Source organism: Glycine max, chromosome 17 (assembly GCF_000004515.6).
Source record: "Glycine max cultivar Williams 82 chromosome 17, Glycine_max_v4.0, whole genome shotgun sequence".
Lineage (NCBI taxonomy): Eukaryota > Viridiplantae > Streptophyta > Magnoliopsida > Fabales > Fabaceae > Glycine > Glycine max.
The window spans coordinates 31019766-31046823 of NC_038253.2; the positions used below are offsets into that span (position 1 = coordinate 31019766).

At 34.1% G+C, this 27058-nt stretch overlaps 1 protein-coding gene across 1 annotated transcript; it reads left to right on the forward strand.

Moving 5' to 3' along the window:
- The first annotated feature begins 7914 nt into the window (after positions 1 to 7914).
- Positions 7915 to 8478, forward strand: LOC100795615 (protein FAR1-RELATED SEQUENCE 5-like). The gene has a single exon (XM_006601541.1). The coding sequence runs from the start codon at positions 7915 to 7917 to the stop codon at positions 8476 to 8478; it is 564 nt and encodes a 187-aa protein (XP_006601604.1).
- Positions 8479 to 27058: the final 18580 nt, after the last annotated feature.

Below are 27058 nucleotides of genomic sequence, written 5' to 3' on the forward strand. Positions count from 1 at the left end.
ATTCTTTTATTTATTTAATAATTTTATGCATTGCATGAAAATAATTGTCATAACTCAAAGTCATAAACAATCACACATCTTTTTAGGGGGCATAGTGATACCTGCCCCCACCAATTTTTTGGAAACATGTTGTGCATGTGCGCTCACGGCTGAATTTTAACTAGAGAAAGCTCAACCAAAACACTAACGATTTCTTGCTCTAGGAAATCATACACAATCCATGATAGCGCAGCAGCCACAAGGCCAAAGAGAACCATGAAGAGGCCTCGGAGTTGGGAAGAATACATCCACTAAGCTTTATCAACAATAGAACAAAAGAGGGACAATTTAGGAAACTTACCTTTGAGTGCTACTGACCTTCCTCATCGTGTGTGTCCTCATTGTGCGTGCAGCTTGCACCATCGTTTTGCTTGTCCCCCGCGGGTAGCAATTAGTTACGGCTTGTCCCTTGTGTGCTGGCAAGACCATCAGGATTAGTATCTATCCTTTTCATTTCAGCACTATAAATATATGTAATGAATCAAGAGGAAAGCAATGAAAAATTCAGAAATTCTAGCTTCTTACCTTTGCATTCTGGAGGTATTTCCTGGCCTCTAACTCAAGAATCTTTTATCCCCTGCTACCAATTGGTGCTTTCATTGATCCCTCCCATGGCCGACAATACCCGTTCTCATACCATATCCCGTTTGGAGGAAGCTGTAACCCACTTTACCCAAAACCAGAACACCCTCACCACCACCCAAAACTCCCTGCACTCCCGGCTGGACGAGGTTATTTCTTGCCTTCAAGCACTCGAAACCTCTTCCCCTACCCTCATGGTCATCCTTCCTTTAGGCTCTTGAACTGCGTTTTGCCCCTTCACTATACAACGACCCTCGAGGCACTCTGTTCAAGCTCTCCCAACAGGGCTCAGTTTCCTCCTACCTCGTCGAATTTGAGGCCCTTGCGAACTGTATTATGGGTCTTTCCACCCCTTTCCTCCTAAGTTGCTTCATTTTTGGTCTCTTCCTGAAAATCCGCCGAGAGGTTTTGGCCCTTCAACCTCTGTCCCTTGTCCAAGCGGTGGCCCTTGCCCGCCTTCAGGAGGACAAACTTACCGACGCTCGTCGTTCATCCCGCCCCAAACCACCTTCCTTTGCACCCCAACCAATTTCTACTCTCCCACCTTCCTCGACTCTTCCACCCCTTTTGCCACCCCCACCTATAAACGCCTTACCCAAGTAGGAATGGCGTCGCGTCGCGAGTGTGGCTTGTGCTACAACTACAACGAACGCTATGGCCCCAACCATCACAGTCGTGCTAAGTTTTTTCTCCTTCTTGCCTTCGAGGAGGACGACACCCAAACCCTTGACCCTCCTGACCCCTATGAGCCTACTACCCCCTCATCAACCCCTACAGACCACCCTCCTGCCTAGTTAAGTCTCCACGTGTTGTCTGGCCATCCGACCTCAGCCACTCTTCACGTCGTCGGTAGCATCAAGGCCACAACTTCATCATTCTCGTGGACGGTGGCAGCACCCATAATTTTGTCCACGACTTCTTAGCGCACTTCCTTCACTTGGTGCCGCAACCAATCCCTGCACTGGCTGTCATGGTGGGCAACGACACCGAAATCACATGTGACAAGGTTTGTTGTGATGTCACCGTTTCGATCCAGGGTCGTGCGTTTACCCTAGACCAGCATGTGATGGCCTTAGGCGGTACTGATATAGTCTTAGGTGTGGCCTGGCTCAAACTTTTGGGCCCAATCACCACTGACTATTCGCACCTCACCATGACTTTCAAGCATAATAAAGAGCCCATTACTATTCAAGGTTGCATCGACTCAGGCCCATCTGAAATCCACCACGGCCAAGTGCGATGTCTGGTCAACACACAATAGGTCGCAACCCTGTTCCACATCCAACTCCAGGAACGGAGCCTAGTTCCTTCAGGCTCTCCTTTTGCACCCCCTCCATTACGTCGTCTTCTTGACCAGTTCTCCCACCTCTTCCAGACTCTGGCCCTGCTTCCACCATCCCGACCGGCGGACCACACCATTCACCTCGAACCAAACTCAAAACCGGTCAATGTCCGCCCTTACAGGTATATTCTGTGTAGATTACCGCACCTTGAATATGATCACTATTAAAGATAGATTTCCACTTCCAACCATAGACGAACTCCTCGATGACTTGGGCCATTCTTCCTGGTTTTCAAAGATGGACCTTGCCCAAGGTTTTCATCAAATTCGTATGGTGGAGCATGATGTTCCTAAAACGACTTTCAGGATGCACCAGGGCCACTATGAGTATGTTATAATGCCTTTTGGCCTTTGCAATGCGCCATCTACATTCCAGGCCACGATGAACTAATTGTTTCGTCCATTCATTCGCAAATTCGTTATGGTATTCTTCGACGACATCTTGGTCTACAGTCGTGATTTCAAGGCTCACCTCAAACACCTTGACTGTGTCTTCCAGACTCTGCAACAAGGTGCATTCCATCTAAAACCATCCAAGTGCGTCTTCGGTCAACTCCGTATTGAGTACCTCGGTCACTTTGTCTCATCCCAGGGAGTGGAGCCAGATCCTTCCAAAATCAAAGCTATGCTACAATGGCCAGTCCCATAATCTCCCAAACAGTTGCACGGGTTCCTGGGCTTGATTGGGTTTTATCAGCGTTTCGTCCACCAATATGCTCAAATCGCGGAGCCGCTTACCCAACTACTACGGAAGGATCAATTCGCATGGTCTCCCGTGGCCCAGGATGTATTTGACAAATTAAAACAGGCCATGATCATCACGTCGGTGTTATCTTTGCCGGACTTTAGTGTCCCTTTTGTTGTCGAGACCGACGCGTTGGGTTTCGGCATGGGAGTCGTGTTGATGCAGCGCAGTCACCCAATTGCTTACTTCAGCAAGCAATTTTGTCCCAAACTGCTCAGATCACCGACATATATCCACGAACTGCACGCCATCACCACCGCCGTGAAACGATGGCTCCAATACCTTCTGGGCCATGCTTTCGTCATCCTCACTGACCACAAAAGACTACGCGAACTGATGACACAGCTCGTGCAGACCTTAGAACAACACGTGTACCTCGCTAAACTCCTTGGCTATAATTACACAATCCAATACAAAGCAAGGCACAACAATGTGGTGGCGGACGCACTCTCGCGTCTACATGAGCTTGGACAAACAACATAAGCTTTTTTGATTGTCTCAACGCCCCATCTCAAATTCCTGGACGACCTGAGGAAGGAATTAGCCGTGTTAGAAGAATTCAAAACTCTCATGAATCGTGTTCACGATAACCCTCTGCAATGCCCAGAGTTCAAAATCAGGGATAACCTCTTGCTATACCAGGGGCACATATGGATTAATCGTGGAAATCCCTTCATTCCTCTCCTCCTAGAAGAGTATCACAAATCTCCGCTAGGTGGTCATATGGGACTGGCCAAGACTCTCTGTCGTCTTCAACAAAGCTTCTTCTGGGAGGGCATGCGTCGCGATACTCAGCAGTTCATTAAGCAATGCACGAATTGCTTACAGACGAAGTACATTACCTAGAAATCGACGGGACTTCTCCAACCGATTCCGCCACCGTCACGACTCTGAGAAGATTTGGCTCTCGACTTCATTATCAGGCTACCCAATTCGAATGGAGCCATGATCATTATGATTGTCGTTGACCATTTCCCTAAAGGCGCCCACTTAGGATCACTACCGCCCCACTTCACGGCCCAACTCTTCATCGACCTGGTATGCAAGCTCCATGGATTTCCTCGGAGTTTAATCTCTGACCGAGATCCTATTTTTGTGAGCAAGTTCTGGCGTGAACCTTTCAAGCTATGCGGCACCAAGCTGCGTATGAGCACTGCCTACCATCCTCAAAGTGACGGCCAATCGGAGGTCCTCAATCGCGTCGTTGAACAATACTTTCGCAACTTCGTTCATGACAAGTCGACCAAATAAAGCAAATTCCTAAGCCTTGTGGAGTGGTGTTACAATACTACCTATCACTCTTCGATAAATTTATCGCCATACGAGGTAATGTACGGGAAACCACCACCCGATATCCCGGACTACCTTCCTGGTTCATCATCAGTCGAGGCTGTGGACTTCCTCCTTACCACTCGCCAAGATATGTTTGATGCCCTTCGTCAAAAACTCGAACGATCTCAGGCACGAATGAAGAACTCTACTGATCCTCACCGTCAAGAAGTCAACTTCAAAATTGGGGACTGGGTCTATGTGAAGCTAAGACTTTACCGCCAAACTTCGATCGCTGATAAGTTTCAAAACTAGGAAAGCGTTTTTATGGCCCCTATCAGATCATCGAATTAGTGGGAAAAGTATCTTATCGCTTAGCCTTGCGTCAACTGCTAAAATCCACCCCGTGTTCCACTGCTCCAAGCTTAAACCCCACCATGGTCCTCTCGTGTCAACACAATCTCTTCTGCCATCTTCATGGGACAACAATCCGGCAGTTGAACCGCTTGCCATCCTGGATCATAAATGGGACAATCACAACCCCCCTCAACTATCAGTCCTAGTCCAATGGACTGGTTTACAGCCTGAAGACGCAACTTGGGAGAATTGGACTGACCTCCAAGGTATCTACCACCTTGAGGACAAGGTGTTTCAGGAAGCAGTAGAAGATGATAGCGCAGCAGCCACAAGGCCGAAGAGAACCATGAAGAGGCCTCTGAGTTGGGAAAAATACATCCACTAAGCTTTATCAACAGCAGAGCAGCAGAGGGACAATTTAGGAAACTTACCTTTGAGTGCTGCTGGCCTTCCTCATCGTGCGTGCGGCTTGCACCATCGTTTTGCTTTTCCCCCGCGGGTAGCAATTAGTTATGGCTTGTCCCCTGTGTGCTGGCAAGACCGTTAGGATTAATATCTATCCTTTTCATTTCAACACTATAAATATATGTAATGAATCAAGAGGAAGGCAATGAAAAATTCAGAATTTCTAGCTTCTTACCTTTGCATTCTGGAGGTATTTCTTGGCCTCTAACTCAGGAATCTTTTATCCCTTACTACGAATCCACCAACAAAACTATTTTTAATTTTGTTGCTATTTACTTTGGATATTAACGATGTAAGTACATCATTGGATTGAAATGCCTTTTGTTTAAGGAAAATATTTAATCATACCTTTTGAAAAAATATTTTTCAATTAATTATTATTTTAGTTCATGACTTCTTTTCATTCTTGATATCAAATACTAATGAATAATATTTTAGGAAACAAATATTTTTTAAATATGATTAATAAAATTGAATAACATTAACCAACTTCTTAATCAATGTAAAATTAATTATTTATATTTATATTTAAGTATGGAGTAGTATTTATTTATATAAAAAAATTATAAATTATGAACAAGCTATCTAAAGAAACTAAGACTATCATCAATATATCTTATGAAAGTAAATAATATGAAGAATAGCAAAAGTGACTCGAGTTTTAGTTGTGAAGAATTTATTTAGATGAAATTTGATTCGTAAATATTAAGATAAGACTAAAGGTGGTATTATTATATTGATTAAATGTTATTTTTGGTCCTTTATATTTTATTGTTGTTTTTATTTTGGTATATTAAATTTTAAAATTTTTATTTTAGTTCTTTATGTTTTTGAAAATTTTATTTTAATACTTTTTTTGTTTTCCATAAAAACTAACGATAATGCTCCATCAATATTTTAAATTTTTAAATAATTAATGTAAAATAGTCGCAACTTAAAATTATCAGTGTGTTTTTTAATATAGTAATGTTCATGAACCTCCTATTTCGATGGGAAATTACAAGTGAGCAGGATCAGATGTAGACTAAATCCAACATAAGTATTGATTTCTTTTGCGCAAGAATTCATCCAGCTTCAGTTGGATTTCATGAGAACTTTAAAATTGAAATTTCATTCATTATATTTTATTTTAAAATGCCATCTTGATATCACATCAATAGCCTTCTTTTATTGAAATTATTTTTCAATTGACTTTCCTCCACACATTTTTGTTTTAAAATCATAATGGAATTTTGATACCCATTCGAAACATACATTCAGGTGACTAGCCTTTTTCGTAACATTAGACCAATCTTTCTTTTTCAATTTCGAAATCTTAACACACACACACACAATCATATATATATATATATATATATATATATATATATATATATATATATATATAATAAATTTCGATCGACACTTTTCAACAGTTTTATGTCAGAGGCTGTAACTTTGAAATACTAAGGCCGCAATTCATCTTCTTTAACTAAATTTCATCCTCGAATATTTTCAACTTCGACCATTTTTTACTCAACGTGATTGATCAAATGCTAATAGCCATTATTATATTCATCATTTTCAGGCCATCATAATAATCGAAGATTCAAATCGAAAAGTTTCTACCTTCAATTTCATTTCATATTTCTTTTTTTATAGTGTTGCCATAAATTTTAAACGACAATTGAAATTTTCATAGTTGAAAACTGTCATTTTTTTTAATTGTCCCTTATTGAAAAGTGCAAGAAAAGGCTAACTGATTTTAAAGTATAACAAGAATAACTGTTCATAACCAATTAACCATTGCATTTTCATTTTATGATTTTGAAACATGCTTTTCTAGACTTCTTTAAAAGTCTTGATTTTAAAATAATCATTTTTATTAAACCATTCAAACTCAAGTGATGTCCAATTATATTTCAATGACTTACAATCCACCGACCACCGAACGGTTTCAATATTTTTTTCATGAATGGTTATTGATAAATAATCATCGGCCATTAAAAGAAAATAAAAGTATTGTACATGGCCTCCTAGAATATCAAAAGCATGAATTGTTCTACCCTTCAAAGGCCTTCAATCTAATCATATTGGCCATTAAAAATATAGATATAACGGATTTCGAATGTAACAATGTTACTATAACTAATGGTCATAACAAAAAATTTAACACATACTATTCATTTTTTGGGCTTCTACCTGGCACGTCATTTTGTTAACCATGAAATTTGTGTTTGTTTTCGTTAACAAACATAATTACATAAGTATATTAGAGAAAGATGACAATTCTTCCTTAGGAGGCCTTTTATCCTCCTGGTAGGCCATTCGTCATGGGTCTGTGTTAAACTTCTATCAACATCAAAGATCAATCATTGAAACAAATTATAAACAAAAGAGTGATGAGTTTCGATAATATTGATTCCATTAATAATTCTAATAGTATTTTGATAATAGTTCTAATAGCAATTTCAATAATAATTTTGATTGTAATTTCAATAGTAATAAATAGGGATTGGAATAGTAAAAGTTTTGAAAAGGAATGGAAATTGAAAAAAGTAAGATTTCAAGAAGAAATGAAGATTGAAAAAAGTAAAAGAGTTTAGAGGAAAATAAAAATTGAAATTGAAATGTTGGTTGAAAATATTGTCCTAACACGTCAATCTATAAAATTCATGTGAACTTATGAGCGTCGCGTGGACTTAAGAGGATATGAAGGTGTTACATGTTCCAACCCTTATTACAATGGTACAAATTAGTATCTATAGACAATAATTCCTAGCTACCCATAACTTTCCAAATAAATTCCAATCATCATCTTCATCGTTAATGACTTTTGTCTTCAATTTTCACCCTTGATGACTTGTATCTATAATCTCCACTGTTGATATCTTCTAGTGTCTTGATGCTTTCCATGCCTTGATGTTTTCTAAATCTTTATTTCTTCTATCACCGTACAATTAGCCAAAAGACTATATTTTGGCACTCATTCAAAATAGTCTATTAAAATACTATTTCTCAATAATCCATCGAAGATCATTTTTCAAGCAAGAGTAAGAAAGATGATTCCATTACTCATTATAAATATGTTTGTTGTAAGGAGGGCGTACATCAATCTGATAAAAGAGATCCTAAAATGACCAATCCAAAAACCGAGACAAGAACAGGGTGTATGGCAAGTATGAAAGTTAAACGATTCAATGAGAAATATAAAGTGATTGAATATTTTGATGATCAGAATCACCCACTCCATCCACCAGAAACCGTGCATATGTTAGCTTCTCAACAAAGAATAACTGAAAATCAAGCATATGAACTTGAAGTGGCAGAAGATGCAGGGATTCAACAAAAAGCCTCGTTTGATTTGATGAGTAAATATGTAGGAGGTACAGAGAATCTAGGGTATACCAGGCAAGATGCAAAGAATTATTTGAATTCTAAGAGGCGGCAAGATATGGCTTATGGTGAAGCTGGGTGTTTGCTACAATATTTCCAACAACAACTCATAGATAATCCCTCATTTTTCCATGCATACCAAATTGATTCAGAAGAGCAAATAACAAATATCTTATGGGCCAATGCAAGAATGTTATTTGACTATCAATGCTTTGGTGATGTGATTTCTTTGGATACCACTTATTGTACAAATGGAGATCATCGTCCCCTTGCAATTTTCTTGGGCTTTAACCATTACAGATGAGGGGTGATATTTGGGGTTGCATTATTATATGATGAGACAATTGACTCCTTTAAATGGCTTCTTGAAACCTTTTTGCAAGAACATAGCAAAAAAAGACCACAAACTATTTTCACTGATCAAGACCAAGCCATGGCAAGAGCATTGCGGGAGGTTATACCAAAGACAAAGCATGGTTTGTGCACGTGGCATATAATGAAAAATGGAATCAAACATCTTGGCAATTTAATGAAAGATGAATCAAATTTCTTATCTGATTTCAAGAAGTGTATGTATGATTATGAGGAAGAAACTAATTTTGAAGCCTCATGGGGAACCTTATTATTGAAATACAATGTAGAAGAAAACACGTGGTTGACCTCCACCTACCAAATCAAAGAGAAATGAACAGCGTGTTATATGAAGTATGCTTTTACGCTTGGTATGCGTAGTACACAACTAAGTGAAAGCATTAATTCAGATATAAAGAGTTGCACAAGGCCTAATTTGAACATCAACCAATTCTTCAAGAAATTTGAAATGATTGTCAAGGAAAAATGGTACAATGAGTTAAAGCAAGATTATGAGATGCGTTAGAAGTTGCCAAGAATGATCATACAAAGTTCACCTATGATTCGACAACTTTCTCAAGAGTACAATCCTCCCATGTTCAATTTGTTTCAAAGAGAGTGGGATCTAATAGCTTCCACAAATATCTACAAAAAAAAAAAAGAAATGGAAGCTCATGGTGAATATGTGATAACAATGATGGATGAAAATGGAGAGTGCAGAGTTAGTTATGAATCCCAAATTGAGAATGGAGAATTGACAATCACTTGTAGTTGTAGGAAGTTTGAACAATTGGGAATATTGTGTTGTCACTCATTGAGAATATTATTCCACAAGGATGTCAAGCTTCTTCCAAACAAATATATATTGAAGCGGTGGACACGACAAGCAAGATGTGATACGTACAATGATAATAGTGGGAGGCAAATTGATGTTGATCCTAGGTTGGAGAGTTCAAATCGATATAAGCAATTATGTCCAATGCTTATGAGATTGTCCGATGAGGCATCTGACTATCCGGAAGCATGTTCTTTAGTTTATCAAGGGGTGTTAGAGCTTAGTAAGAAAGTGGCTGAAATTCGATTGAACCAACAACCACATGGTCCTCGTGATTCCACACGTGAAGCCACAAGGTATGCTATGGAGCCTTTGGCATCCAAAGGAATTGGATTTAAGAAGAGAGATGGTAAAAGGATGAAAAAAATAACCCTCTGGGAAGTTGGACTGATAATTTAAGGCGAAAAAGAAGAAAAGTGAACTCCATGCAACCATCAATTCATAAGGTTTATTTTAAGCATTTCTTTATTTCTTTTGTTGATCAAGTTTAATAGTATGTTTGTAGTGTGGTGTGTTAATTCGAAACCTATGATATATCAGGAAAGTCAAGTCTTGTTGGAAGCATCAAATTCAGACTCGTTGATAGGATGTGCTCATTTAAATCAACTATCATTACAAGAATCAACTTCTATTCTTTCAGAAGCATATACTCATTTAGTGTCTTTTCCACCTTAACCAAGTCAAATGAGTTTTACTAGAATGCTTATGGTATGTATATCAATTTTAGATTACTACAGTTAAATATCAATTTTAAATTTTACTCACTTCTATTCTATTCAATTTAGGCTCAAGATGAAGGCAACATTCCATCACTTGAGGCATTGGACTTTAGTTAGACAATCTCTAATGATAGAATTTACCATATATTACCCTAGTTCATGGTCAATGCATTTCTCATTCTGTATGTTAGAAGTAAGCAAGTAAGTATTTTGGAGATGTACATGGTGAAACACATTTTTTTTTGTGTTAGAAGTAAGCAAGTTAGTATTTTGGAGATGTACATGGTGATACACATTTTTTTGTCTATGGCTGCGTGCTACAAGTGAAAGAATCCAAACGCTATGGTATGTGTTTTTACAGATTCAAAGGCTGAGATGTAAAGAAAATGGATGGTCACGATTAAATATTAACACAACTGTTATGCAACGTCGTTTTGAATAGGCAGCACAGGACAACTTGGAAAGGGACAACAGAGAAGCCAGATCAGAATCTACACACACATAATCAATTTCGATCAATACTTTTCAACAGTTTTATTTTCACAGGCCGTGACTTTGAAATACTAAGGCCACAATTCATCTTTAACTAAACTTCATCCTCAAATATTTTCAACTTCGACCTTTTTTTACTCAGTGTGATTGATCAAATGCTAGTGGCCATTATTATATTCATCAATATTTCCAGGCCATCATAATACTCGAAGATTCAAATCGAAATCTCCACTTTGAATTTTGATTCCAAAGTTTCTACCTTCAATTTCATTTCATATTTCTTTTTTTTAGTGTCACGATAAACTTTGAATGACAATTGAAATTTTCATAGTTGAAAACTATCATTTTTTAATTGTCCCTTATTGAAATGTGCAAGAAAAGGCTAACTAGTTTTAAAGTATAATAAGAATAATTGTTCTTAACCAATTAACTGTTGCACTTTCATTTTTTGATTTTGAAAGATGTTTTTCCGGACTTCTTTATAAGTTTTGATTTTAAAATAACCATGTTTATTAAATCATTCAAACTCAAGTCATGTCCAATTATATTTCAATGACTTGCAATCCACCGATCACCAGCGTTTTCAATATTTTTTTTCCTAAATGGTTATTGATAAATAATTGGAATGACAAGAAACACACTAAGGGGTTTAAATAATGTGTTTATCAAAGATGTAAAATTTTCGCGATATAAAAGATAATATTGAAAATATTGTCTTAATCATTGGTCGTCCACTTAGAATAAAACAAATATATATAGTAAAGAACAATATGTTCTTCCAGCGACAAATAAAAGGTTCTTGAAATAGTTTTTCAAATAACCACTTGGTGTTAAAAGTTAATAGAAAATGGAATAAGAATGGTTAATACACCTTTATGGAGAAAAGTAGAAACACTTGGTTTATTTCACTAAAGGGTTCCACTAATCAAAACTTGATTACAAAACAAGTGTTTTAACCTGCCACTTCTGACTTTACAAGTATTCTTAACACCACTTCTGGTACCTTCTTAGACTCCCCATAAATCTAAAAACTTAAGTATTGTTTAACACTAAGCCATTCTTGACTTTCACAAACAAATGTTGGAATGAATACAAGTATTGTTAACACGCAAAGAGTGAATATACACGCAAAGAGTGAATATACAATTAAACACTAATACAAAATAACTTTGCTTCACAAAGGATAAACAAATGAAAATAGTGTATAATCGTCTAGTGATTTTAGCAGAGTTTTTCTTCACGTATTTTCTTGCACTCTTGTTCTATATTTTTTGTCAGTTGCTTCATTTAGGGAGACAACCTTTTATAGACTTTAGAGAAAGATTATCCATAGTACAAACAATGCCATGTGCTTTTTGTCAGTAGTGAAAGCGACCTTTAAGGGAATATTCCATGGAAACCTTCTATTCTCTTCTATACTGTCATTTTCTTAAATTCAAATGTTAGTTATTCAAAAATAATAGAGGCAAATAGAATTTGAATACAACAATACATGTGTACTTCCTTTTTTTGTCACACCCAGTCTTTGAGACTGGACGCGTGAGTTTACTTTAAGACAATGTGTTATATTGATTTACAAAACATAAGTGTGGATGCTCACTGAATATAGCGTGTTGGACACTAGTTTAAAACAAAACATACTTTCAATAGTTGTGGACGATACTAAATATTGTGAATCCTTCTAATGTACTGATCTTCTCCATTTGTCAAAACTCATTAGAATATCAATAATTTATAGTTATTGTTATACATCAAAATCCAAGGTGGATGAGACAAGTGGTTGTCCAGACCTAACAATAATCATCAACAATTAAAAGAAAAGAAAAGTATTGCATATGGCCTCCGATAATATCAAAAGCATGAATAGATCTACCCTTTGAAAGCCTTCAATTTAATCATATTGACCATTAAGAATATAGATAGAAGGGATTTTGTATGTAACGATGTTGCCAATAACTAATGGCCATAACAAAAAATTTAACACATACTATCCATTTTTTGGGGGCCCCTATTTGGCATGCCATTTTGTTAACCGTGAAATATGTGCTTGTTTTCGTTAACAAGCATAACTCCATAGGTATATTTGAGCAAGAGGACAATTCTTCCTTAGGAGGCCTTTTATCCTCCTGGTAGGCCCTTCGTCATAGATCTATGTGTTAAACTTCTATCAACATCAAAGATCAATCATTGAAACAAATTATAAATAAGAGAGTGATGAGTTTCGATAATATTGATTCCAATGATAATTTTAATAATATTTTGATAATAGTTCTAATAGCAATTTCAATAATAATAATAATAAGTAAGGATTGGAATAGTAAAAGCTTTGAGAAGAAATAGAGATTAGAAAAAGTAAAAGAGTTTAGAGGAAACTAAAAATTGGAATTAAAATGTTGGTTGAAAACATTGTCCTAACATGTCAATCTATAAAATTCGTGTGGACTTATGAGCGTCGCGTGGACTTAAGACGATATGAAGGTATTACATGTTCCAACCCTTATTACAATGGTACAAATTAGTATCTATAGACAATAATTCCTAACTACTCATAACTTTTCAAATAACTTCCAATCATCATCTTCATCGTCAATGACTTTTGTCTTCAATCTTCACCCTTGATGACTTGTATCTTCAATCTCCACCGTTGATATCTTCTAGTGTCTTGATGCTTTCCATGCCTTAATGTTTTCTAAATCTTCATTTCTTCTATCACCGTACAATTAGTCAAAAGACTATATTTTGACACTCAGTCAAAATAATCTATTAAAAGATTATTTCTCAGTTTTTCGTTGAAGATCATTTTTTGATAATAAAAAAATGTCAATGTCAACAAAGATTTATTATAAGTTGTTAAGGGTTTATTAGTATTAGAAGAAAAGTTTGTTAGAATTCTTAAATCTTATATGAGAGTATAAGACTTAGTAAAAATAAGCTAAAAACTACTAGACGAGTTCTCCATTAGAAATGTTTTAACTCATGAATTTAGTCGGATTGAAGTAAGAAAATTTTGACTTTCAAACACAAAATCTCTTTTCTAATGATACTTTTTGTTTTGTATAATGAGATAGTAATGTTAGAACCTAGACCTCATGCAAATTACCCAAACCCTCAACTTTAGGCCTACAATAGTTGATCCTTCCTAATGAATATTCTAAAGATAATAGTTAAGAAATAATAAAATAAAATACTTAATAGTTTAAATTAAAAAATACCAATAAATTGTTAGTTCAAGTAAAATTGTGTTAGGTCTACTTAAGTAAGATTTGGGGTTTGATCTTTACGAATAGAAAAAATATACTTAGAAGGATAAATCTTACTAAAGGACCAACCAACTAAAGATGGAGATTTTTTAAGTTCTCTAGCATAGATTAGTTAATAGCAAAGCCGATGAATATTTTTGAATAATATGATTAAAAAAAATTTAAAAAAAATCTTTTAATATAATATTTTTAAGTTTTCAATCTTTAATAATTGTGATAAGGATATTTGTCATCTTTTGTTATTTCTTATAAATGAAGTTTAATGCACGTTGATAAACAACTTATTAAGTATTTATTTTATAAGGTATTTTGAAACAAGTAATTATTCATAAAATTGATTATGAAATTTATTAAAATAATATAAAAATATATTTAATAAATTTTTGGTAAAATTTTCATAGATAAGTTAAAAAAAGAAAAAAAAAGATTTATAAGAAGGTCATAAGTCATAAAGTCAACACTAGCCCAAATAAATTTTTCTACCTAATGTTCAGTATACACAATAAAAGCCCAAAAGTACTTTCATAGGGCCTAAGCTCAGTAAAAAGTTGCCTAAGAATTACAATTTTTTCTTAATTTTCCTTACTTTTCAGCTGAGATTTGGTTCATGAATGTCTATATGGTTCGTAGATCCTCCTCCATAGCTGTTTTTCCATCAAAAGCTTGGTGCACTGCATGCAATATTCCCCAACCAGACAAGCGAATATATGAAATAATATTTTTCTACAACTCGAATCCTCTGACCCTTTAAGCAGCTTAATGAACAAGTTCCCAGCAAAGTAAGCCAGCTAATAGATATTTCTAATTTCTACAAAGTCAAAAGTGGTTGACAAAACTTCGTACCTTATAATATTCCACGAGGACTAAATAAAGAATTAAAGATCAAATAACATTAAACTTTTTAACGTGCATACAACGTATTCGACCTAAAAATATTGACCTACAAGCCTGTCAGAATTTCAAAAGTGTTTGGTCAATTTATGCTATTTTTATTTTTTGTTGATGATAACATTGATATGATGTAGGTTTTATCAAAAATGATAATTAATTTTTATCAAAAATTATGTACACATGATCAATATTACCTTTTTAATATGATTTATTTCATACCAAAAATTAATTAGGATTTGAATCCTCAACCATTAATTTATGTTATTTGGAACATGTACATTATGCACCCATAACAATCATATAATTTCTAAATAGCTATTTCCAGCATTAATAGTTCTTCCTGAAACCCACTCAATCTTCTAGAAGATTTTGAGATCTATTGATTATTAATTCAATATATTGTCCTTGCACCATACACGCTTCATCCCCATTCGGATTTGCAGTGGAATAAGGAGGGGTAAAATAAAAAAAAAAATGTCAAATGAATAATTTAATTATTTATTTTATGAATTAATACTAATCAATTATTTAAAAATATTATTTTATTATAAAATACTTAATCTTGCAAGGCAGTATTTAGAAATTTTGGAGTCTAAAGGTAAGTTTTTTAAAATACTTAATCTAATATTAATTATCAATTTTTATATTAATTTTTAGCTTTTTTATATGCATTATTAATTAATTAAAATATAAAAAATAGTCACAGTTTAATTTTAACGATAAAACTATTTATTTATCACCACAAAAAATTCTGCGATTTGTGACGGTTCAAAAAGTAATTTACAATGGTTAAAAATTGTCACAAATTAAGTTTTGATGGTTAGGATTGATAGTTAGGACTATTGATGCACAAACAGTTTGTGACAGGTTTGAGCTGAACACTGGTAAATTTGTCAGAAGATTTGGACCGTTAAAAATTACCACAAATTGTATTTTTTTTTTTTTGCATTTCTTCACTACTTTACAAACCAAATTGTTTTATGAATTTTTTAATGTCTAATATTTATTTATATATTAATTAATTATCTTTAATTTTTTATAATCAATATTACATATTTTACTTTTTATACAACGAACATGTCTAGCACAACTGAATCCTACTATTTCTCCATCTTGATTATTATACATATTCTTCATACTTAATGATTAAGATTATTTTATTCAGATGTAGTTAATAATTAAGAAAGGAATGACAATATATACATATAAGTGTGTTCCTATTGACGAAGAACAACAGAAAAGTTTTGTAGCAGAACTATTTCGCAAATCAAACTACAAAAGAAACAAAACTTATAATTGTTTAGGGATAGCATAAAGGGGAGCTTCAATGCGCAACATGCTATAATACTTCACTAACATTGAATAAATTCATCTTCATCGGAACCGTAAAATATGTAGACACTATTAAAAAATAATGATTTAACATCGATGCATCTATGTCAGTTGTCAAAAAATTTACGTAGAAAACCAGGCGGTAACATTTTTGAAATTAATTTCAACATTTTTAAGACGATTTTATCATAACCGTATTTGAATGTAGGCATCAACAATGGTCTTTATAAAATAGTCTTTGATTTCTAGGTTACGAAGGCGGTTTTTCAAAATCCGCATTTGATTTGAATGTTACGAAGGCGGTTTTTGTAAAAATCGTCTATGAATTTTACATGTTTTATTTCACCTCGTGCGCCCTCATTGTCGTACCCTTTACTCGATTTGCCACGTGACCTTCACTACTTTGGAGTGATTTCCATAGTCTGCCGCAATCTTCGTCGTGCCATTTCATCTACTACTCCACTCTGGCCTGTCTCACTCTTGTCCCACTGTGAGCTTCCCTCTATTGCTAGAAAACTTTGTTGTGCAGTAAGTAGCAACTTCATGGTCCTTGAATACAATTTCTTTCTTGTTTGTGGTCAGTCATTTGTTACAGTTTTCATTTATGTGCCTGGTGTTGGCAACATGGTTAATTTTATCAACATTGCCAATTTGTGTTTGTTTAAACCCTAGATATTCTAAGTTATAAGTACAAATCCCTTTTGTAGGTGCAAGTTGGAAATAGCTGGGGAAGTGGAGTCTTGCAAGCATTGTAATTGTAAAAAATCAAAATGTCTAGAGCTATAAGTTGAAAGAAACACTCCCTTTTTCTTTTGGGTTGGAATACTATCATATGTTGCAACAACCTTTCATTTTTATAGATTTTTTTTTTACTAAACTGTTTTATTGTCTTCATGATTTCTTTTTTCGGAAAACAAGGAGTTAACTATATCTACTTTTCTTAATGAAGTTATGAATTCTAGTTGTTCTGCTTTGCTTGCTATTGCTATTACTTAGTATTATATTTAGCTTCTAATATACTAGTTGTGGAGCAAGTAGTTTGAGTCTTTTTCATATCCTTAATTATAATTTGTGAATGGTATTAAAAAAAGTTCTATGTATAGTAGTTGCCTGTTTATTGTTCATTCAGATTTTGGTTCATTATGGTATCAAAAGTAAATTAAAAAAAAGACAGAAATTAATCAATTAATAGAGAGTGTGGGCTCACGAGGAATGGGAGGAATCCTAGGTCGTTCTTGCCTCTCTAATGGGATTAATTTTAACTATTAATGGGAGATATTCTTGTAGCACATCAAAACAAATGCCCTTTTTAATTAGAACCACAGAAAGTTAGCATTTTAATAAATATAACGTTTTCACACACATTATAGAACTACAAGAGATTAGGATACAAGTTTTTTGCTGCATAGCTCAAATATTACATCATTTCATTTGCTTTATTGTTGTCAAATAGGATAAAAGAATAAGAATAAGAATTGGATGCTCAGAGAATTTACTTACAATGGTTTGTTAGGCCTAGTGTCAATAATGGTATCAGAGGTTATTTTTCTGTTTTTAGTTCGTTTGAGTTTTTATGGAATGGGATAAGTACCAAAGTCAGGTAGAAATCCCTTTTGCCCTCTCTCCAACCACTTTCCATGAATGTCTTTATGAGGAAGTAATTAGAAGAAGAAAAAAAAAACATTCTTTTTTTCTCAATTGCAATTATTACTGATACAACTTGAAGAAACAAAAGAAAAGAAAAACATGGGGGTATTAATAATACAACATGAAGAAACAAGACAAAAAAAAGGAGGAGGGGCAATTTTATCCTACAGTACAATCCAATAAATGAAGGTAAAAAAACCAAAAGCACTTTGGTTAACTTAACTAAACTTGAGTATGTTTGGTAGTTGGAATGATCAATGGATTTGTTTCAACCGAAGATATCTTGGTAAGCTCATCACTACCACCACTAGTAATAACTATCTCTTTGAGACAAACATGTGCATTCTTGTTCATGTTAGCTTCTTTTTTGGTGAGTGTAGGTAACAATTTAGAGTTACAATTAGGAGAAGTAGAACAAGAAGTCGTAGCAATAGTCATAGTCATAGCAAGTGATGTGAGTTGTAATCGATTATCTCTACCAATTGCTTCGACTATTATCTTGATAGCATGTGCTCTCTGGTCTAACATCTCTGCCTCATTTTGGAACTCACATCTCTGTCTCACTCAAATTTATTGGACTCATTACCCTTTTTTCAAAAAGGATTTGCAAGAAATTATGCTTATTGTAACATTATCATTAGCATGCTTGTGCCCCCACCCAAAATCCAGGCCATCAATGCAAAAAATAGCTAATGAGCTTTTAGTTTCCAAGCCACCATTTGTTTGGCATTTTGATGGCATTTTCATCCACCAACTAATGAAGCAAAAAATATACATAATTGGTAGAAGCTAGGATAACAGTGATGATAATTTATGTGATTGTATTTTGTGACATATGAGTGTTATCTTTTTTTTTTCTCTTCAACTTATAAGAATATTTCTTTCCTTTTTTTGTTTATTATCAAAAGTTTAGAGTTGAGGGAAGGTTGCCCCCATTCTAAAGTCAGGAGGACATCAATCTTAACGAGAGTAAGCAATTGATAATAGATTACACATCAATGAGGAATACATGATTTGGATTCAAATTATATATAGTTGTCATCAACAAATAATCAAAGAATATTTAAATATAAATTATTATTAATGGGAAGACAGTTAACTTTTGTAATAATTATTTAAGTATTGACTAAAGACGCAACACCTAGCTTCTCTCTAAGCATATGTTCAATCTCTTAGATTTTGTAAGCTTTGTCAAATGCTCTAACTAGTTGTCGTTCGGATTTGCAGTAGGCCAAACTTAGCTTCCCTTTATTCACTTGATCTCTTAAAAAAAGAAATTGCATCTCAATGTGCTTACTCCTTCCATAAGCCATATGATTCTTCACTAAATTTATAGATGACTCAAATATTGTGAATGCATATGTTTTATGAAGATTTTGATGATGCCAAAAGAATGAAGCAATTCAAAGTTGATTCAAGTCAAGATCAAGAGATCAAGAGAAACGATTCACAATAGTCCATTATTTGTTAAAAGAATCTCTTAAAAGATTGAAAAGGTTTGGCCTTAAAAAGACTTAAATTTTCAAAATCTCTTATAAAGTTTTTAAAGTGGTTTTAGATTTTTGGAAAATATATATTTCTCTCTGGTAATCGATTACCAGAAGCTAAAATGTTTTTCAAAAGCTTTCAGAAAGTTTGAAATTTAAAGGATGTAATCGATTACCACCTTTGTGTAATCGATTACCAGTAACGAAATATTTTGAAATTCGAACAGAAAACACATGACTCTTCAAAAATTAACTGTGTAATCGATTACCACAGATCTATAATTGATTACTAGAGAAGATATTTCAAAAATAACTCTGAAAAGTCACATCTCTTCATAAGTTTTTGAAAGGTCACCAAAGGCCTATAAATATGTGACTTATGTTTGAAATTCTTCAGAATTTTTCAGAACTTCATTGTCTTATTCTCTCACAAGAAAACCTTTGGCCAAACACTTGCAAAACTATTAAGGATTCTTATAAGTTCTTCAAGTTGTATCATTATTCTCTTAAAGAGAGAAAAACATCTTTTGTACTTCAAAAGCAAACTGTTGTTAATCAAGAGGCAGTGGGTCTCTTGATTTGTTAGTTTTTTTTAACACAAGGGAAAAGTATCCCTGGGTGGTTCAGAAGTTGTAAAGGAATTTACAAAGATAGTGGAAATCTCAAGTGAATTGCTTGAGGACTGGACATAGGCACATGGAGTGGCCGAACCAGTATAAAAATTGAGTTTCCAATTCTCTCTTCCCTAAACTCTTTTACTTTATTGCAGTTTAATTTTATTTTGCACATTTTAAAAAGCATCAAATAAATTGTTCATTGCTTCTTTTTCTGCATATTAAGTCTGCATATTTCTTTTAAAGAGAGAATTAAAATTTGTTAGGGGAAATATTTTAAACTTAATTCACCCCCTCTTAACTTATTGAGGCCACTTGTTCAACAAGTGGTATCAGAGCTTAATTCTTGTATAAGGTTTAGAAACTTCAAGAATAGTTATGGCCTCATCAAACTTTTTATTTCCTGAAGGGAACTCTATAAATAGGTCTCCTATATTCAATGGTGTGGATTATCATTACTGGAAAACCCGTATGCAAATTTTCATAGAGGCTATAGATTTAAACATCAGGGAAGCCATTGAAATTGGTCCTTACATCCGTACTATGGTAGTAGGAAATGCAACTATAGAAAAACCTAGGGAACAATGGAATGAAGAAGAAAGGAAATGGTACAATATAATTTAAAAGCCAAAAATATAATTACATCTGCATTAGGCATGAATGAATATTTTAGAGTATCAAACTGCAAGAATGCAAAAGAAATGTGGGATACCTTACAAGTAACCCATGAAGGAACAACATATGCAAAAGGGTTTAGAATAAATACCCTAACCCAAGAATATGAATTATTTAGAATGAATCAAAATAAAACTATGCAGGATATGCAAAAGAGATTAACACATATTGTAAATCATCTTGCATCATTAGGAAAGATATTTCCCAATGAAGATCTTATTAACAAAGTTCTAAGATGTTTAAGCAGGGAATGACAACCAAAGGTAACGACTATTACAGAATCAAGAGATCTTACTAACATGTCTCTTGCAACTTTTTTTGGAAAGCTTTAGGAACACGAAATGGAACTCATGAGGCTAAATCAACATGAGGAAAATAACAAGAAAAGGAAAGGAATCGCACTTAAAGCTTCATCTTCAATTCAAGAAGGAAGTGATAAAGAAGATTTGAATGACATAGAGGAAGATGATGATTTTAGTTTCTTCGTAAAGAGGTTCAATAAATTCCTAAGAAACAAAGGAAATCAAAGAAGATCAAACTTCAAACCCAAGAAAAGAGGAAAAGATTCATCCTCTCTTCTAAAGTGTTATGAATATAATCAACCAGGACATCTGAGAGTTGATTGCCTAAATTTCAAGAAAAGAATAGAAAGATCTAAAAATAAAACCTTCAATGATAAGAAAGCAAAGAAAGCTTACATCACTTGGGAAGACAGCGATATGGATTCATTCGAAGACTCAAAAAAATGAAGTCGTGAATCTAAGTCTGTTGGCCAAAAATTATGAAAGCGATGAAGAGGTAACATCTTCTAACAATAACTTATCTATTTCCTTTGATGAACTTCAAGATGCATTCATTGATTTACATAAAGAATCAGTCAAACTTAGAAAAAGGAGTTTTAAAATTAAATGACGAATTAGAAAATCTTAGAACTGAAGTCAAAACTTTACAACCAATTGACACAAATCAATCTTCCACTATAAAAATAATACATGATAGTAAAGAAGCATCTAATTCATGTAATTGTTGTAGCAAGTTTATAGAAGAAATCAATTATCTAAAAAATTCTCTTGCCAAATTTACTATTGGCAAAAATAGTTTAGATATTATATTAGGAAAGCAAAGATGTGTGTTTGATAAGGCTGGATTAGGATATAGACCTGATAAACAACAAAAATTATATAAATTTTTTTTTGCATCCACTCAAAAGAATAGTTCTCCTTTCTTAACTTGTTTTTATTGTGGAAAGAAAGGACATGGTGCATCTACATGCTATTTTAGGAAAAATAGTAATAATATTAAAATGATATGGGTTCCAAAAGGATATTTTATCAAAACTGACATTCAAGGACCCAAGAAAGTTTGGGTACCTAAGTCATAAACATGATCATATAGGTTTCTTTGAAGCAGAGTTGGTACATTAATAGCGAATGCTCTAAACACATAATGGGAGATGCATCAAAGTTCACTCATATTTCTCCCAAGAATAGTGGACATGTGACTTATGGCGACAACAATAAAGGTAGAATCCTTGGAGTTGAAAAAATAGGTATGAATTCATCTACCTCCATTGAAAATGTTCTACTTGTTGATGGTCTTAAGCATAGCCTACTAAGTGTTAGTCAATTATGTGATAAAGATTATCTAGTATCATTTGACTCTCATAATTGTGTTATTGAAAACAAACATGATAGAAATATAAAACATATAGTCTATAGATCAAATAATGTTTACATGATAAATTTAGATAAAACATCAAATCATGATCAATGTTTTCTTAGTAAAGATGGTGATCCTTGGTTATGGTATAGAAGAATTGCCCATATAAACATGGAACATTTAAATAAACTAATTTCTAAGGATTTAGTTATTGGTTTACTAAAACTTAAATTTGAAAAAGATAGATTATGTGATGCTTGTAAAAAAGGAAAACAAGTAAGGGTTTCCTTCAAATCAAAGAATATTGTGTCTACAACTCAACCCTTACAACTTTTGCATATGGATCTTTTTGGCCCCTTTAAAACTATGAGTTTTGGAGGAAACTACTATGATCTTGTTATAGTTGATGATTACTCAAGATTTACATGGACATTATTTCTCACTCATAAAAGAGATGCTTTTCACGCTTTCAAGAAACTTGCTAAAATCATTCAAAATAAGAAAAATCTCAAAATTGCATCTATTAGGAGTGATCATGGAGGAGAATTTGAAAATAAGGATTTTGAATCATTTTGTGATGAAAATGGCATTGAACACAATTTTTCTGCACCTAGAACCCCTCAACAAAATGGAGTAGTTAAGGGGAAAAATAGATCTTTAGAAGAGATAGCCAGAACTTTGCTTAATGATACAATCCTTCCTAAATATTTCTGGGCTGAAGCTGTAAATACTGCATGCTATATAATGAATAGAGCTTTAATTAGACCAATCTTGAAGAAAACTCCTTATGAATTGTATAATGGAAGAAAACCGAACATTTCTCATCTTCATGTGTTTGGATGTAAATGTTTTATGCTAAACAACGACAAAGACAACTTAGGTAAGTTTGATGCAAAATATGATGAAGGTATATTCCTTGGCTATTCCTTGCATAGTAAAGCATTTAAAATTTATAACAAAAGAACTATGATCATTGAAGAATCTATCCATGTTGCTTTTGATGAAACTAACCCAATTTTGCCAAGAAAGGATACTCTAGATGATATTTCAGATTCTTTAGAAGGTATGCATATTCATGGTGAAGCGCACAAAGGCAAAGGAAAGGGAAATGATGAAGACTTTCAAATTGATGAAACAAAAACAAGTACAGATCTTCCAAGAGAGTGGAGAACTTCTAGATACCACCCTCTTGATAACATCATCAATGACATATCTAAAGGGGTAATAACTAGTCTGTCTCTCAAAGATGTTAGCCATAATATGGCTTTTGTTTCTTTGATTGAACCCAAAAATTTAAAAGAAGCCATAATTGATGAACACTGGATTATAGCTATGCAAGAAGAGTTAAATCAGTTTGAAAGAAATAAAGTTTGGAAATTAGTTGACAAAGTTGATAATCATCCAATTATAGGAACTAAATGGGTATTTAGAAACAAATTAGATGAACATGGAATAGTAATTAGAAATAAGGCTAGGCTAGTAGCCAAAGGATATAATGAAGAAGAAGGAATAAATTATGAGGACACATATGCTCTAGTAGCCAGATTAGAAGCCATTAGAATGTTATTAGCTTTTGCATCCATAATGGACTTTAAACTCTATCAAATGGATGTGAAAAGTGCCTTTTTTAAATGGTTTTATCCAAGAAGAAGTATATGTGGATCAACCTCCTGGCTTTGGAAACTCAGAAAAGCCGAATCATGTCTTTAAACTGAAAAAGGCTTTATATGGTTTAAAACAAGCCCCTAGGGCTTAGTATGAACATCTGAGTAAATTTCTTTTAGAAAGGGGTTTTTCAAGAGGCAAGGTTGATACTACCCTTTTTATTAAAAGAAAATTGAATGATATACTCTTAGTACAAATATATGTTGATGATATCATTTTTGGGTCAACTAATGATTCTCTTTGCAAAGAATTCTCTCAAGATATGCAAAATGAATTTGAAATGTCAATGATGTGTGAGTTAAACTTTTTTCTTGGATTGTAAATCTAGCAAACAAAGAATGGAATATTTATCGATCAATCAAAATATTGCAAAGACCTAATTCACAGGTTTGGGATGGAAAATGCTAAACACATGACTACTCCTATGAGTATTACTTGATATCTGGATAAAGATGAAACCGGTCAGTCAATAGACATAAAGAAATATAGAGGTATGATCGGATTTCTTCTTTATTTATCCACAAGTAGACCAGATATAATTTTTAGTGTGTGTATGTGTGCAAGATTTCAAGCAAATCCCAAAGAATCTCACCTTAGTGCAGTTAAAAGAATCATGAGATACCTATTAGGCACTATCAATCTAGGATTGTGGTATCCTAAAAATTCCACTTATAATCTAATAATATACTCTAATTCTGATTTTTCCGGATGCAAAACTGATAAAAAGAGCATTAGTGGAACATGTCATTTCGTTGGCTCTGCTCTAGTTTCATGGCATAGTAAAAAAATAGAATAGTGTTGCTTTATCCACTGCTGAGGTGGAATATATTTCTGCTGGCAGTTGTTGTGCACAAATACTTTGGATGAAACACCAACTTTTTGACTATGGATTAATTCTTGATCAAATTCCTATTCGATATGATAACACGAGTGCAATAAATCTATCTAAAAATCCTATTATGCACTCGAGAACCAAGCATATTGATATTAGACATCATTTCTTGAGAGATCATGTTCAAAAAGGGGATTATGTACTAGAATTTGTTGACACAAAGAATCAGTTAGCTGATATCTTTACAAAACCTCTCCCGAAAGAAACCTTCTTTGCAATTAGAAAAGAATTAGGACTCCTAGATATCAATAACCTAGATAAATAGTTATTTTGTTTGTCTATTTTTTATTATCTTTTTCTTATGATTGTTAACTTATGATTTTCCTTGATGATTGTGTTTGTTTTTGATAATTATTGTTGATTGAGGTTTAATGATTGTTTTTGCTTGAGTTTTGATTGTCTTTGATAATTATGTTTGATAGTTATGATGATTGTTGATTGTTGTTTGTTCTTGAAATTTTGATTGCTTTGATGAATGTGTTTGAGAGTTATGATGATTGTTAATTGTTGTTTGATCTTGAAATTTGGATTGTCTTTGATGAATGTGTTTGAGAGTTATGATGATTATTGATTGCTTTTGATACTTGTTTTTTTATTATTGTATATTTTCATTATTTATACTAAATGTGTATGTTTTTGTGGGTGAAAAATAGTTAGTTTTAATGAAAAATCCATGTTTTAGGGTCTGGTAATCGATTACTACTCCCTGTAATCGATTACCATAGAACAAGCCTCTGTAATCGATTATAATATGTTGTAATTGATTACTAGAAAAGTTTGGGCAGCTGCAGTTGATGGAAGCTTGCTTGTGGAGCTTCTATGGAGGCTGGATCTTTGAGCTTCAATGAGGTCCTTCAATGGTGATTTTCCACCATGGAGATGCAGCGGAAGGCAAAGGAGAAGAGGAGAGGGGAGGCACCATCCACTAGGGAATAAGCCATAGAAGAAGGAGCTTCACCACCAAGAATGTGCCTTGGATAAGAAGCTTGAAGAGGATGCTTTAATGGAGGAAAGGAAAGAGAGAAGGGGGGAGCACGAAATTGAAGGAATAAAAGAGGGAGAGAAGTGGAACTTTGAAAACTTGGTAGCTTCCTTGAGAAATTAAAGTACAACAAGTGTTACACATGCTTTTATTTATAGACTAGGTAGCTTCCTTGAGAAGTTTTCTTGAGAAAACTTCCTTGAGAAGCTTCTTTGAGAAAACTTGCTTGAGAAGCTAGAGCTTAGCTACACACACCCCTCTAATAACTAAGCTCATCTCCTTGAGAAGCTTCCTTGAGAAGATTCCTAAAGAAGCTAGAGCTTAGCTACACACACCTCTCTAATAGCTAAGCTCACCTCCTTGAGATGAGAAGCTAGAGCTTAGCTGCACACCCCCTATAATAGCTAAGCTCACCCCCATGACAAAATACATGAAAATACAAAAAAGTCCCTACTACAAAGACTACTCAAAATGCCTCAAAATATAAGGCTAAAACCCTATACTACTAGAATGACCAAAATACAAGGCCCAAACGAAGGAAAAACCTATTCTAATATTTACAAAGATAAGCGGGCTCATACTTAGCCTATGGGCTCGAAATCTACCCTAAGGCTCATGAGAACCCTAGGGCCTTCCCTTGAATCTCTGGCCCAATCTACTTGGAGTCTTCTATCCAATGCCCTTGCGGGGTAGGATTACATCAGCAGTTTACGCCTGTAATCGATTACCATGAGCTATAATCGATTATAGCTCGTCCCTGTCTATAAATACTTTGTTTTCTCTTTCCTTGTGCAGACCCTCTTCTTCCTCACTCTCCTTGACGGAGCCCCTCCCTCTCAAAACTTCAAATCTTCATAACTTTCCTGTTTCTAGTCCAAATCACTTCAAACAAAGCTCAAATTTCTTCTTTTTCAATTCTCTACAAACCCCACCGATCAAAATTTGCAGAAACAAGCTCAAATGGCAAAACCCTCAAAGAAGAGAAAGGGTTCATCCTCCACCACCACTACTGCAGGCCAACACCACCACGGCACATTCGGTGACCCACCAACACCACCCCCTCCTTCTTTTTCTAGTTTCTTCCAATGACCAGCATCAAATGTACTATTCCCTATTCTCCAATCGTGTCATTCTCAATCCTAAGTATCTAGATGTAGAATTCTTTAATGAGGAAACCTTAGATTGCTATCAAGTGTTTCAAAATTCTGAATTAGTTGAGTTTATGACTCTAAAATTGTCGTATTATCCTGAATTAGTTCGAGTCTTTTACAATAATCTGAAAATTTAGGATGGTGTCATTTTTTCTGAGGTGCATCAAATACCTATTGTTGTTGATCAATCTCTATTTTTTTTCTCTGACTAAACTGAGCAGTCAAGGTGTTC

Bases quoted from the DNA above. Each gene is read 5' to 3' on its own strand.
- LOC100795615 (XM_006601541.1), top strand. From the start codon at position 7,915: ATGACCAATCCAAAAACCGAGACAAGAACAGGGTGTATGGCAAGTATG.